Genomic DNA, 15,407 nt, shown 5'->3' with positions numbered 1-15,407 from the left:
TTTTTACCTGCTTCGTTAAAGTTGAGAGCCCGCCCAGTTCACATGGGATGGAAACCCGCCCAGCGCCAAATAACATGATGGGGGAAAGGAGGGCCACTTGGGGGGGGGGAGCATACTTTCAATGGGTCTCCCTGGCGACCTTATTGTGACGCGACTCTCGAGGTAACCATGGCGACCTCCAGGAAACAGGCCGAAGGAGGGAAAACTAGGAGACACGTGGAGCCCCACGGGTGTCATTTCTTGCCGCGGCTCGAGCGGCGCGAGGCTCCCGCGAGCCTGAAGGCGGAGTCTAAGCGCTGGGCGTGCCTCTTAGAGTGGGGGAGGGCGAGCTGAGAACGTTTGCAAACCAACCGCAGGAAACAAACGGGCGGTAACAGAGGGAGGCGGCTGAGCTCATAATCCCACAACAATCCCACTCCCGGGGGCGGGCTCCAGCATGGAAAAAGGGGTGCAGGAAGAAAGCCTCCGAGAGCAGCATCGCCTCCTGCATCCCACAGCTTTGCAGGGCACTCCCTGCATGGACCACCTGATCTTGCACCCTCTATCCGGTCAGGGGACCAAGGACTCTCCCCTGTTGCTCTTCCCCCCTAAGCAAGGCATCCAGCATCACCTTTTGCAACCCCTGTCCCCCAAGCCCAGTGCCTTCCACAGGGAGGGGAAACCTCCACAGCCAGGAGAAGACTCCTGCAAAGAGCAGCAGCAGCAGCACCTTTGGGGGGAACAGGCTTGCCTCAGCAGGCAGCTTTTCCAGCCCATCGTTGGTCTGGAGCCTGTGGATTTTGAGGAGCAGGGTGAGGTCCAGGAGAAGGAGGGGCAAGCAAGAGGTGAGGAGCAAGAGCAAGACAGCCAGGCGCTCTTGACCAGCAACAGCAACAACAAGAGGAGAGGGGACCACAAAGCTGCTGCAGCCTGTCGTGGAGGGAAGGATGAGGGCCAGACCCTGGATAGTGGCAAAACAAAGAGGGCCGCGGAAATCAAAGTGGGGGATGCAGAAGAGACAGAGGAGAACAAAGAAGAGGCAAACAGTACAGAAAATTGTGATGCTGAAACCTTGACGTCTGGAAAAGAAGAGCCCATCAAAGCTGAACTGGTGGAGCCTCCTGATGAGGACTATCAGGGGAGAGAAGAGGTGGCATCCAAGCCTCAAGCATCCTCCAATGGCCCAGCTCATGTGAGCAAAGATGCTGCCTCATCTCAGCCTTTTGGAGTGCAGCATCCTCAAGAACTGAAAATTCCAATGACGCTCCATCCAGTCCCTCCTGGGGCCAGGATCCAGTTCCAAGGCCCATCTCCATCAGAGCTCATAAGAGTGACTAAAGTGCCTGTGACACAAGTGCCCCTTAAAATGCAGTCTTTGCTGGAGCCTTCAGTGAAAATTGAAACGAAAGACGTGCCTCTCACAGTGCTGCCTTCAGATGCAGGTATTAGATAGGAGCAGAGTTAGAATGGGTGACAATTTGTGTGTAAGTGTATACTGGAATAGAGGTATTCTTACAGAGAGAGCCAGATATGCAGTTTAAACAGTTAACTTTACATATGACTTTAGCAGATGTAGCAGGCATCAGGCAAAGGCAGGTGAGCTTGGCACTATACCACATCTATCACTTTTTTCACCTTTTCTGGAGTATAGATATGTAGAGAAGGTACAGTTTTCTATCAATTTAAAATTAAGATACAGTGATAAAGTGCTACACAGAAACAAAATAATGTTTGTGTCATAGCATCAGAAACAACAGAACTGTGGCATCTTAAAAGATTTATAAGTGGGGATCCACAAGAAACTTGCAGGAGTGGCTATCCTATCCCCCCCACCTCTGCTTCTCCCCCTCTCCCCCTACTTCTCTCACATTCTTTCTCCTTCCTGTTACCCATTTTCTCTCTCTCCTCCATGCCTGTCACTTCCTTTCTGCCCTCACCCCATCACTCTTTCTGCCCCTGCCTCCCACCTACTCCCCCCCCACAGCAGCAGTGGCAGCAGCCGCTCTCCAGGAATCACAACGGATTGCTCAAATACAGAGATCAGTTTCTCTTAGGGTTACCAGCTCAATTTTGGGAAATTCCTGGAAACTTGGGGCTGGAGCCTTGAGCAGATGAGGTTTGAGCTTGGAAGTGACCTCAGCAGGATATAATACCATAAACAGTACCCTTCAAAGCAGCCATTTTCTCCAAGGGAACTGATCTCTGTCATCTGGACATCAGTTGTAATTCCAGGGGAACTCCAGCCCTCACCTGGAGGTTGGCAACATTAGTTCATCTGGAGGAAATGACTGCTTTGGAGGGTGGAGTCTGACATTGTATCTGTATGAAGTCCCTCCCTGCCACAATCCCCACCATCCCCAGGCTCCATCCCTCGAATATCTAGGAATTTCCGAACATGGAGTTGACATCCCTTTCTCCACAGTGGGGATTAAAGTAGTTTACATTATTCTCTCCTTTTTATCCACGCAACAACCCTATGAGGTAGTTTAGGCTGAAAGTATGTGGCTGGTCCAAAATCACCCAGTGAGTTTCCACAGCAAGATGGGGATTCAAACCTCAGTTTCACAAAACGTACTCTGAAGCTCTAACCATTATACTACACTGACTTTCATAGGGTAGCTGCTGTTGAACAGTAGCAAGCAGCCAGGTGTAACTGAATCATGCAAATCAGGTGGTATCAACTCACCCAGAGGGTGCTGCTAGGCCTAGGTTTGCCAGCTTCCAGGTAGGGCCTGGAGATCCCCCAGAATTACAACTGTACTCCAGATAACAGAGATCTGCCCCCCTGGAGAATATGGGTGGACTCTTTGGCATTCTGTCCAGCTGAGGCCGCTCCCCTCCCCAAACTCTGCACTCCTTAGACTTCACCACAGAATCTCCAGGAATTTCAAAACCTGGAGTGGGCAATCCTAGTCCCAGGACTGGCTCCAAATCCCCTGCTATGTAGCCATTCATACTACAGGAGGAATCCTTCCCAATACAAGTGCTCCAGTCCTGCCTTTGCTTACCCTCCCCCCCTCTCTGGTGGGAGATTCAGCCCTCCCTGAGGTTTTTAGAACAGTTTTTGGATTTTTATGCAGACCAAGGGAGTCTCTTGAGTCTGTAGAAAAACCTGTTGGGGGAGAGTATGCCCCCTATCTGCAGAAATGTATCTACATGCAGAGGGGACTTGGCTATTAGTATATAGATTGTGACATACGTTTTTGTGGGCTAGACCCACTTTATCAGAAAATGAATGCTTGTTGCCACAATATATATTTTTACATACAAAAATATATTTCACTGTGTAGAGTGTATGCTTATGGTAAAACAATTTTATGCTTTATTCTTTTTCTTTTTATATTTTTCAATACTATTGCCTAAATATTGGTATCAAATATTATCAAAATGTATTTCACCCAAACAATACATAGAGAAAAATGTTTCACCCAAACAATACATGGAGTGCAGGTTTACATTCACACAGCACCTTGTCAGTAACACTGTCACTAGTCCCATGGGACTCTAGTAATTTACCTGTTTCGAATGAATCTTTTTCAAGGACCGTGATGTTTATATAAAGGACATAAGGCGCAATATTTTTTCTTTGTGAGCACAAAAGTTCTTAAGATACCAGCATTGTCTGGGGTCCGGTCAGAACTGAAATGAACAAAAATATTAATACAGCAATACAGTTTCATTCCACCTTATTTATAATTATTAAAATTGTGAAAAGAGCTCACTTACCCCTTGTGGCAAACATAATAACCTATCTAAGACAGCATATCTTTCAAGTTCTATCAGGTAGCCACAAATTTGGGGGTTTGCTCTGTCTATTTCTTTCATTTCAAGCCTCATAATCAGGAGCAGCTGTGTCAAGAACACCTTTCCTTAAAGTGCCCATGTGTTTTATCATCCTTGTTCCAAAACACCATTCATAAAATAAACATTCTCTTGGGGCTGTATTCGTATTGAAATCCTACAGTTTAGAGCAGCCATAACCCTTAAGTGCCCATGCTTATTTATCAACACTACAGATAGTCATAAGACTGGTGTGGTTTAACCAAAAAACCAAACAAACATTCCTTTGGGGCTTCTGCTCATCAAAATCCTGCAATTAGGAGCAATCATAACCAGCACTCTCTGGATGATTTACACTTTTTTGTTATTTATAAATATCAAGCTGTTAAATACCAATGTGTGGATATTGACAGACTATTGGCACAGAGAGAATGCTACTGGATACATAGATTAGATATGATGGTCCCAAATGGATTGAATTAAGAAATGGACCTCTCATGTTTCATTGGATAGTTCTATACCAGTATTATGACGGTCTGCATTAGGATATTATCGTGAGATGTACATGAAGTCTTTTAAAACAAATGCTATGGCTGCTCCAAATCATAGGATCTTAATGAGGATGAGGCCCCAAGGAAAAAACAAATTATTTAACCATATTGGTACTTTGTATTGGGATATTGTTGTAAAATAAGTATGGATACTTTAAAACTTTGTTAGAACGGTTATGATTGCTGTCTTAGATAGGTTATTATGTTTGCCACAAGGGGTAAGTGAGCTCTTTTCACAATTTTAATAATTATAAATAAGGTGGAATGAAACTGTATTGCTGTATTAATATTTTTGTTCATTTCAGTTCTGACCGGACCCCAGACAATGCTTAAGAGCTTTTGTGCTCACAAAGAAAAAATATTGCACCTTATGTCCTTTATATAAACATCACAGTCCTTGAAAAAGATTCATTCGAAACAAGTAAATTACTAGAATCCTGTGGGACTAGTGACAGTGTTACTGACAAGGTGCTGTCTGAATGTAAACCTGCACTCGATGTATTGTTTGGGTGAAACATTTTTCTCTATGTATTGTTTGGGTGAAATACATTTTTGATAATATTTGATACCAATATTTAGACAATAGTATTGAAAAATATAAAAAGAATAAAGAATAAAATTGTTTTACCATAAGCATATATTTATTGTACACAGTGATATATATTTTTGTATGTCTTCCTAACACTGTGACCCTCAGTTTTTGTATTTGACAATATTTTTTTTTGCCTGATTTCTTGATTTGCATCCTATTCTCCCGTCAAAGAACTCAGGAGCAATAAGATTATTTGTTCCCCCATAGCACTTTTACTGTGACCAAGGGAGTATTTTTATTCAGGAAACTGCACTAGAAGGACAGTTAAGAACATAAGAGCCTTGCTGGATCAGACAAGTGGTCCATGTAGTCCAGCATTCTAGCCCACACAGTGGCCAGCCAGTTGTTCAGAGGGCTGACAACAGGATACAAAGGTTGAAGCCTTAAACCCAGTACTGCCTCCCAGCACTCGCATTCAGAGGTTTACTGTTTCAGATCATGGAGGCTTTCCTTAGCTATAATAGCTAGTAGCCACCAATGGATCAATTCTCCATGAATTTAACTAGTCTCCTTCAACCTTTTACCTGTGTTTTGGCTTCAATCCAAATCTCCCCTTCTCTAATCGACTGTTTAATGTTCAAGAAAATGTTGGACCTTACAATATACAGTTACAAATCTCCAACTCTAAGTTCTAAGAATAAAGTGCCCGTGCATGACATACTATGTAGTTTAACACCTAAATCTCACCATTTGTAACCTGTGTAACAGACTCATTCTTTAAGGTGGACATGGAATTATTTTCATATAAATTAGTAGGAGCTGTTGCTTTTAAGAGCAGTAATAAACATAGTAGAGGTCAATTAAGAGCAGTAATAAACATAGTAGAGGTCCAACATTGGGTCAGTGAGGTGTGTTAGCTGCCAAGGTCCTTGGCTCACTGCAGGGCACCCTTAAGAATATAAGAAGAGCTCTACTGGATCAGACCAGTGGTCCATCTAGTCCAGGGATGTCGAGGGCCATATCTGACATAAATGAGACTGTGTTGGGCCGGGCCATGTGTGTCATAAAATGTAATGCCAGGTAGCGGAGATATAACCTTTATAAAGGACACAAACACAAAGATTTTTTAAAACTTTAAATAAAACATGCTTAAAACACTAGCATTCTTGCAATATTTTGTTTAACAGTCTCTGATAACTGACACCTCTTGCCCTAAATTATTACATCAAAATCTGTGCTGTAGCAATATTGAGTATGCTGTTCAGGTGTGGATCTGTAAGCTGCAAACCTACTTTTGATTTATTGACATTCTGAGCTTAGGACCCAGGGTAAAACATTAAAAGGCTGGGCGTTGCAAGCTTTTTGTACATAAATTGCTTTGTGTGCTGGTCAAGAACATGAGAAAGCATCCTGACACACACTGAGGACTATGTGTTTGACTACAAAACTAGAGTTTTCCCCAGAGAAATAACTACAACTCCTATAAGGCAGTGCAAGAATAGAGAGAGAGCAATGTATAGTGGTCAGTAACAGCCTATTATCTGGGAGTCTAAGTTCAGAATCCCCAGTCTACAAAGGCAATGTGTTGGGTGAACTTCTTCTGGACACATACTCTAAGCCTAATCCACCTTACTGGCTTGTTTTTTATTCCTCATCTAAATAGTTCCCATTGCCTTTCTACTGAGAAAGACTGGATCATGAGGGCATGAATCCAGTGAAAAGGGGGAGGTAACCCACTTGCACCTAGGAGAGCCCTGGCATAATGAGCCCAACAAAACAGACACTGTAGCAAGGCACACAGAAGCTTGCCTACCTATCTTTCCTGTGTGATTGAGAGAGTCTGGTAACGCAAGCTGCAACACAGCAGCAGCAGAACTGGAGAAAGAAGCACTAAACAGCCAGTTCCTTGCAGGCCAGATAGGAGCCCTCCAAGGGCCTAATCCAGCCCACGGGCTGCCTGTTTGACACCCGAGATCTAGTCCAACATCCTTTCTCACAGTGGCCAACGGGTTCCTCTTGGAGGGCCAACAACAGGGCATAGAGGCCAAGGCCTTCCCCAGCTATTGCCTCCTAGCTCTGGGATTCAGAGGTTGAGTGCCTCTGAATATGGACATCCCCCTTAGTCACCATGGCTAGTAGCCATTTATAGACTTATCCTCCATGAATCTATCCAGTCTCCTTTTAAAGCTGTTTATTCCTGTGACCATTACTACATCCTCTGGCAGCAAATTTCACATTTTAATCACTCTGTGTAAAGTAGTATTTCCTCTTGTCCATCCTGAACCTAGTGCCCATCAGCTTCATCAGATGCCCTCAAATTCTAGTATTTGGGGGAGGGGTGAAATTTCTTTTTATAAACTCTCTCCTCCCCATGCATAATTTATGCCCCCCCCCAGTCATCTCTTTTCTAAACTGAAAAGTTCCAGATTCTTCAGCCTTTCCTTATAGGGAAGGTGCCCCAACCCCCTAATCATTTTGGTTGTCCTCCTCTGTACTTTTTCCAGCTCTGCAATGGCCTTTCGGAGATATGGTAACAAGAATTGTACACAGTATTCCAAATGAGGCTGCACCATAGATCTATACAGGAGCATTACAATATCAGTCATTTTATTCTTAATCCCTTTCCTAATAATCCCTAACACAGAGTTTGCCTTTTTCACCACTGCAGCATACAGTCAGCCTTGGTTTTCACCATCCTGAATAATTCTGTGTCATTTGCAAACTTGACCACAACAGTACTCACCCCTTGTTCCAGATCATTTATGAATAAATTAAATATTACTGCCCCCAAAACCAATTCTTGTGGGACCCCACTGCTTACTTCTCTCCATTGTGAGAATTGTCCATTGATTCCTACTCGTTGCTTCCTGTCATTTAACCAGTTTTTAATCCATGAGAGAACTTGTCCTCTTATTCCATGATTGCTAAGTGTACTCAGGATTCTTTGGTGAGGTACCCTGTCAAAAGCTTTTTGAAAGTCAAGGTATCTAATATCTACTGGGTCACTGTTGTCTACATGCTTGTTCACTTTCTCAAAGAACTTCAAAAGGTTGGTAAGGCAGGACTTCCCTTTGCAGAAGTCATGCTGATTTTCCCTCAGCAGGCACTGTCCCTCTATATGCCTAACAATTCTGTCTTTGATTACAGTTTCTACTAATTTGCCTGAGACAGACATTAGGCTGACCTGGTTCCCCTATGGATCACTTTTTAAAAATGGGTATAACACTTACTCCTCTCCAGTCTTCTGGTACAGCAGCTGAATTTAGTGATAGTATATTTATGGGTTAGTAGATCAACTATCTCACATCTGAATTCTTTAAGAACTCTCAGGTGTATGCCATCAAGACCTGGAGATTATAGTTTTTAATTTCCCCATTAGGTCTAGAACTTCATCTCTGATAATCTCAATTTTGCTCAGTTCTTCAGACTCCCTTCCTGAAAATAGGGGTTCTTTACTTTTTATAGCTTCCTTGACTTGTGTTGTTAACCACACAGGCCTTTTTTTTAGACTTGGCAGTGTTTTTCCTAACCTGTGGAATGCATTTTATTTGGAGGATGCTAATATCCTGGACCCCCTCCAGTCCAGTTTTCACCCTGCACATGGGATCGAGACAGTGCTTGGTCACCTTAGTGTGTGACCTCTGGATACATCTGGATTGAGGTGGTTCAGCACTGCTGATTCTTCTTGATCTGTCAGCAGCGTTCGATATGGTTGACCATAAACTGTTGACCTACCGCCTCACCAATGTGGGGATACAGGGATTAGCCTTACAGTGGCTGACCACCTTTCTCCAAGATTGCGGACAGAGGGTTGTGTTTGGGGAGGAGTTGTCTCAGCAGCACCCACTTGAATGTGGTGTGCCACAGGGAGCGATTCTCTCCCCCAATGTTATTCAGCATCTATATGCACCCCCTGGCTCAAATTATTTGGAGGCATGGGCTGGAGTGTCACCAATATGCAGATGACACCCAGTTCTATCTGTTTATTGATGACCACCTAGACTCTGCCCCTGAACATCTTAACAGGGCATTACAAGCCGTGGCTGGATAGTTACAACAGAGCAGACTGAAATTGAATTCATCAAAGATGGAGGGCCTGCATCTGGGTCGTGGGGGACTGGGTTTGGGTATTAGGCTCTCAGCCTGTTGGTGCCAACGACGAAGTTAAAGAGCATAGGTATGTTCCTGGATGCTTCATTGACTATGGAGGCCTAGGTCCCCGCCACCGCCAGGTCTGCCTTTTTTCATCTGAGGCAGATCAGGCAGTGGGCCCCATACCTCAGCCCCCCCCCCAATCTGGCTGCAGTGACTCATGCAATAGTCACTTCCAGACTGGATTACTGTAATTCTGTGTGGGGCTTCCCTTGGCTCTGCTATGGAAGTTACAGCTAGTGCAGAATGCAGCAGCGTGGGTGTTGATGTCAAACACATGTTTACCCAGTCAGTGTGAGGCTCTTCCAGTATAATAACATCTGCTTTAGTCACTTCCCTTATTTCCTTCTCCATCTCAAGATCAGCCTCAGGTGGGCAATAGTACACCCCACTTTTAAGTAACCCTTAGGGCCCAGTATTTCCACCCATATCACTTGTTTTGGGGAGTTAATTATTTTATGCCCTCTTTGATGTACAATGCATCACCTCTCCCAACCTGACCCTCCCAATCCTACCTATAGAGTTTATACCCAGGAATTACTGTATCCCATAGATTTTCCCATTCCATCATGTTTCTGAGATACCAACTATATTTAAATTGTCACTGGACACCAGACACTCCAGCTCCCCCATCTTGGCTCTTGCATCTTGACTTCAAGCATCGGCATACAGACACCCATAATGTGTTTTCTTCTCCAGCAACCCTCACTTCCCTTGGCCCCTTAGTCACCACACATGGCCCTCAGTCGCCATCACGCCCTCACTTCCTATTTCTATTATGCTCCTGTCAATATTACCCTGTTTATGCAGTCATCCCTTTGGACTGACTTGTCCTGAACTGGCGGCTCCCCAGCTCCTGTCTGCACCCCCCGCCCCCCATTTCCCGATTAGTTAAAAAGCTGCTTTGCCACCTTTTTGATATTAATCCCCAGCAGCCTGGTTCCCTTTTGGTTCAAGTGAAGCCTGTCTCTTTTGTACAGGTTTGGCTTGTCCCAGAAAGTTCCCCAGTGCCTAACAAATCTAAACCCTTCCTCCTGGCACCACTTTCTCATCCATTTCTCCAAGCTTAGTCCAGATTTCCCTGTGAACTACCAGACCTAAATGTTTAATACAACGGGAAACATTGCCAGTTTCAGAGAGTAGCTATGTTGGCCTTCAGTAGAACAGCTAGATGCAAATCCAGTAGCACACAGGTTTCAAACATGTGGACCGTGGGCCAGATCAGGCCCTCGGAGGGCTCCAATCTGACTCACAAGGACCTGGCTGTTTTCTGCTTCATTTTCCAGTTCTTCTGCTGCTGCCATGTTGCAGCTTGCTTTACCAAACTCTCTCAATCGCACAAGAGAGATAGATAGGCAAGCCTCTACTGTGCAGTTGAGAGAGTCTGGTATAGCACTGGCTGAGGCTCCTTCCCCTCCTCCTCCCAGGGGGAGGGAACTGGCCAGGCTGCCTCAATCCTACAGGAGACAAAGGGAAGCCTTTCTTTCCTTCCACTGGCTGAGGTTCCTCCCTGAACCTGAGGGAGGGAGGGAACGAGGGAGAGCTTGCTTTGCTGGGTTGCCTCAAACACATGGGAGAAATACTAAGCACCTTTAAGACCAGCAAAGTTTTCTTCAAGGTATGAGCTTTTGTGTGCCTTGCTACAGTGTGTGTGTGTGTTTTGTTGGGTTCCTTATGCCAGGGCTCTCCTGGGTGCAACTGGGTTCCCTCTCCCTTTTCACTGCATTCATGCCCTCATGACCCAGTCTTTCTCAGTAAGAAAGCAATGTGAACTATTTTAGAGGAGGAATAACAACAAGCCAGTGAGATGGATTAGGCTGAGAGGGCATGTCCAGACCAAGTTCACTCAGCACATTTCCTTTGTATGAAATCGTAGTTATTTCTCTGGGGAAGACTATAGTTTTGTAGACAAACACATGGCCTTCAGTCTGTGTCTGGATGCCTTCTCATGTTCTTCACCAGCACATGAAGCAACTTATGTACAAAAGGGTTGCAATGCCCAGTCGCTTCATGTTTTCCCTTGGGTCCTAGGCTCAGAACACTGAGCATGAGATTCCTGTAATGAATGTCAATAAATCAAAAGTAGGCTTGCAGCTTACAGATACACACCTGAACAGCATACTCAGGATTGCTACAGCACAGACATTTTGATGCAATAATTCAGAGCAAGAGGTGTCAGTTATCAGATACTGTTAAATAGACAAAATATTGCAAGAGTGCTAGTGTCTTAATCATGTTTTATTTAAAGTTTAAAAATCTTTAATTGTGTTTGACTGTGTCCTTTATAAAGGTTATATCTCCACTACCTGCCATTACATTTTATGACACACATGGCCCAGCCCAACAAGGTCTCATTTATGTCAGATACGGCCCTCATAATAAATGAGTTCGACACCCCTACAGTAGCACCTTATATTCCAATAAGATTTTCTGAGTATAAGCTTTGACTGTCGAAAGCTTATATCCCCAAAATCCTGGTTTCTAAGGTGGTATTGGACCCAAATCTAGATATTTATATTGCCAATCATCTTACATTTTAAAGAATCCTTTTCTAACTGTGGTACCTTTTTATTGTTGTTCCAGTTTATTTTATATCTAGAAATGGCTCCAAAATTTTCAATTTGTTGCATTAAAATTGGAACTGAAGTCTCTGGATCTTAGTTCAATGCTTTATTTGGAATCTATGATGCTTAAGAGTTTGGCTCTATATAGACCTTTGTGAAAGAGTCCAGTAAATTCAAAGAACCAAACTTTATCTGGAAATAATTCAGATTTATGACACACATAAACATTCCAAGCCCTTGACAGAACTTTGATGTTGATCTTGAGGTGCAAAAAGAAGCATAGAGGCAACTAAATGGATGGCTTCAAATACTCTCAGATTGGTTGGCTAAATGTAAAGTTGAACCATGACAAAGACGACAACATTTGTTATATAATGCATTGTTCTTGTTAGTCATGGAACCAAAAAGAGGCAAAAAACCTCTAGGTCTAATCCTAAACTCTGATCAGTGGACTATGGACTACTCAGGAGCAAGAGATCTTTACTGTTAGGTGGAGGCTCAGTCTGGCCTTCAGAGCAGCACCGATGGCAAGGTCACAGTCTGGGTTTAGCTGGACCTACCTTCATCAAAAGCATATTGGCCATGAAAATGGTTTGAATCAGCAAGAGTCTCTGTTCATGGGCTTCATCCAGCCATGGGTTGATTGAATCATAATTCTGCAAAGCACTATAGATACTTGGGCAGTGAGTTGGTTGGAACACTGGCTTCCAGCCTGGTACTTTGTTGTCATTGAGCGGCCTTCTCATGGGCCTACCATTTCTGCTGCTCTTACTACTTTGGGAGAGAACCTGGAGGAACTGGTGTTTCAGTATCTGGCCCTATGAGGCAAGGGTGTGGTTTCTGTGGTATCTTTTGGCAGCATTGCCTGTAGCTGAGGCTTTAGGGATAGGCCCTTTAACTGAGGCCTAGGGATCTGGGGCCTCTGGGTCTGGGAGGAGCCTAGTAGTACGAGGTATCCCCTGATCTTATTCCAGGGTGGTCATCCTTGGATGCGGTATCTGTTCTTGGGTTCAGGTCTGGCTCAGGAAAGGTCCCCTGACGTTACCACTGAACCACATATTCCCTCCCCTAATGATTTCTTGACATTTAGCAAGACATTATATCGCTGACAAAAGTCATCATTCTTCATCAAAAGAACTTCAAATTGAGAACCTGGCAAGAAATTGCTAAATTACAATATATCAGGATTTTTAATTATATTAACCATTGTTGAAACATAGTGCTCTCTTCTAGATAAATGCCTCTTCTCAGGCCTTCTTGGTAATTGCACCAATTTATGGAATGGTCTTCCAGAGGTGAAGAAAGTACCATATTTACCAATTTTCAGAAAGCAATGTAAGGCCTCTGTGTTTTAGAGAGTGCATTGTAAAGGCTGATTGTTGATATTTGGCATACAGTTTGGGAATTGTGAGGACTTTTTCCCCGTTGTGTCCAATGCTCTTTCTAAGCTGTGGAGTCTTGTGAGCAAAAATTCTACTTTGTGAGCTACTGGCATTACAGTTGTGAGCGAGCAATTTTGCTACTGCGTAAATTACCGTAGTTTGATCTGGAGCCATCCTTCCAGAGCTAAGACAAAAATGTGTGAGCCGGAGGCTAAAGAACTGTGCGCTAACTCACACTAACTCAGCTTAGACGGAACACTGGTTGTGTCTTGTATTAATGATAAACCTTGACATTCTCATATTTTTTGCATGCTGATTGTTGCCTTGAATCTGTGGGAAAAGGTCAATTGTGCATGATTTAATTAATAAATTGGAAACAAAACAACTGTCTTTTTTGTGAGCCTTTACAGGTATTATAGTGTGTAACTTGAAATCAAGTTTTTAATCTACTCATATTCCTCTCAGTCGCACAGCAGTTACTGGGAACTAATTTCCCAAGTGCCACAGGAGCCTAGTTCAGATCAGGACCACAACACACGGGGAAGGGTCTACTGCTTTCCTGAATTGAAACATCTAGGAGGCAGTTAGCCCCATTGGGGGGTTGTGCTAAAAGGAATGAGAGTTGGGTCAGGGTAGCTCCAACCCCAAATCTTTAAAAATGTGACATCTAGTTTGGCCTGAGTTATCACCAATTAGAGATATTGTAAATGGTCCTTGTCTTGTATACCTTTATCTACTTTTGAGTTTTGTATAGAAATGTGACAAACTAGACATCTTGCCTTTCATAGTAATCTCATGCTCACAATTTTTCCCTCTGTATACTGTATGTTTTTAGTGCTGACTTCAGATACATTTGATGAAGTAGGCTCTAGCCCATGAAAACTTGTGCTTCAATAAATCTTTTAGACTTCACGTATCATGGCATTATGTTAGCATCCATCCATTTTGAAAAAAGATAATCTAACTTTCAGCAAAATATTTTACTACTTTCCCCCTATATTTTCACAGCCTCATCAAAAACATAAATAAATGCAAATTCTGAAGAACAAACTATTTTTATTGCCTATTTAACCAAGTGATTATTAGATGTGGACCAGCTGGACCTATTGGGGGGGCAGTTTAGAAATCACATCCCATCACCTTAAATTTCCCAATCCAGAATTCTGTACACTCTTGGATAGCTTTCCTTCCTCTCCTTTCTTCCTTTGTCCCAGCATCACTTTTCATGAGATGAAGTTCACATTAAGACCCAACCCATGACCCAACGTATGAACACAGTCACAGTTGTATGTTACTTGTATGTTCTGCTGTCTTCCTAGATGTATACTTCCTGGTTTTTCGCAGGGAGCCAAACAATCCCTTCCCCAGACAATTTCTGTTCAGGGTAACAGTGTGGGGAGGGAGTCTGGAGCTCCTTTTGTATGTGGCATAATCTGGAGTGGGAACAGTGCTCATGGGAAGAGAGAACAGGCATATAACGTATGACTGTGACAGAGTTCCCAGATAGGCAATGATAGATGGAGCCAGACAGATCTCCCCGGGGAGGGAGTTCCAAAATTTTGGCACCATGACTGAAAAGGCATGTTCTTGGGTTGCCAGATGATACAGACACCCAAAGCAGGGCCTCCAAAGATGGCTGGAGTAGTCTAGGAGGTTCGTATGGGAGTAGATGGTCTTTAAAGTATGCTGGCCTCAAGCCTTATAGGGGTTTAAAGGTCAGTACCAGCACCTTAAATTGGGCCTGGAAGCAAATTGAGAGCCAGCGTGGATAGAAAAAGATTGGAGAGAAAATGTTCCCCATGACCCACTCTGCTTAACATTCTGGCCACAGCATTAAGATAAGAACATAAGAGAAGCCATGTTGGATCAAGCCAATGGCCCATCCAGTCCAACACTGTGTCACACAGTGGCCAAAACCCAGGTGTCATCAGGAGGTCCACTAGTGGATCCAGAAGCCCTCCCACTGTGGCCCCCCAAACACCAAGAATACAGAGCATCTCTGCCCCAGACATAGTGTTTCCATCCAGTGTTCCCTCTAAGTGCCACAGCGTTGTGAGCAAAAAATCCACCTTGTGCACAAAAAAGCTAGTAGCATTAAAGTTGTGAGCGAGTCTACATTTGACTATCGCATAAATTTCCATAACCTTGTAAAAATGTCAGAATGAATTCTTGTAAACCATATTGAAACTGTATTTTAAGAATAATTTAAACATTATAACAGAACACAGAATCAAGTCAAATTTCAGTACAAAAAATGTTGCCCTCTATGGGGGTACATCAGGCCTCTGGAGAACAGGTCTACCTGCCCCTTTCCACTATATTGGTAGACCTGACGTCTGGAGGACAGGTCTGGCCCACCCCTTTCCACTATATTTGTAGACCTGGCCTCCGGAGAACAAGTTACCCACCCTTTCCACTATATTGGTAGACCTGGCCTTGGACTGCCGCCGTGCTGAGCCTTAGAAAA

General features: G+C 43.7%; 1 protein-coding gene across 1 annotated transcript in view; it reads left to right on the top strand.

Moving 5' to 3' along the window:
* Positions 1–436: 436 nt before the first annotated feature.
* Positions 437–15,407, top strand: part of SOX30 (SRY-box 30) — a 33,975-nt gene continuing 19,004 nt past the window's right edge. Inside the window, exon 1 of the mRNA XM_015417426.1 lies at positions 437–1,421. Within this exon, the coding sequence (XP_015272912.1) occupies positions 437–1,421 (985 nt within the window). The remainder of the gene's footprint in view (positions 1,422–15,407) is intronic.

The sequence above is a fragment of the Gekko japonicus genome, unplaced genomic scaffold, assembly GCF_001447785.1.
Source record: "Gekko japonicus isolate JY-2015 unplaced genomic scaffold, Gekko_japonicus_V1.1 scaffold4234, whole genome shotgun sequence".
NCBI lineage: Eukaryota > Metazoa > Chordata > Lepidosauria > Squamata > Gekkonidae > Gekko > Gekko japonicus.
This window is presented reverse-complemented; position numbering and strand designations above follow the sequence as displayed.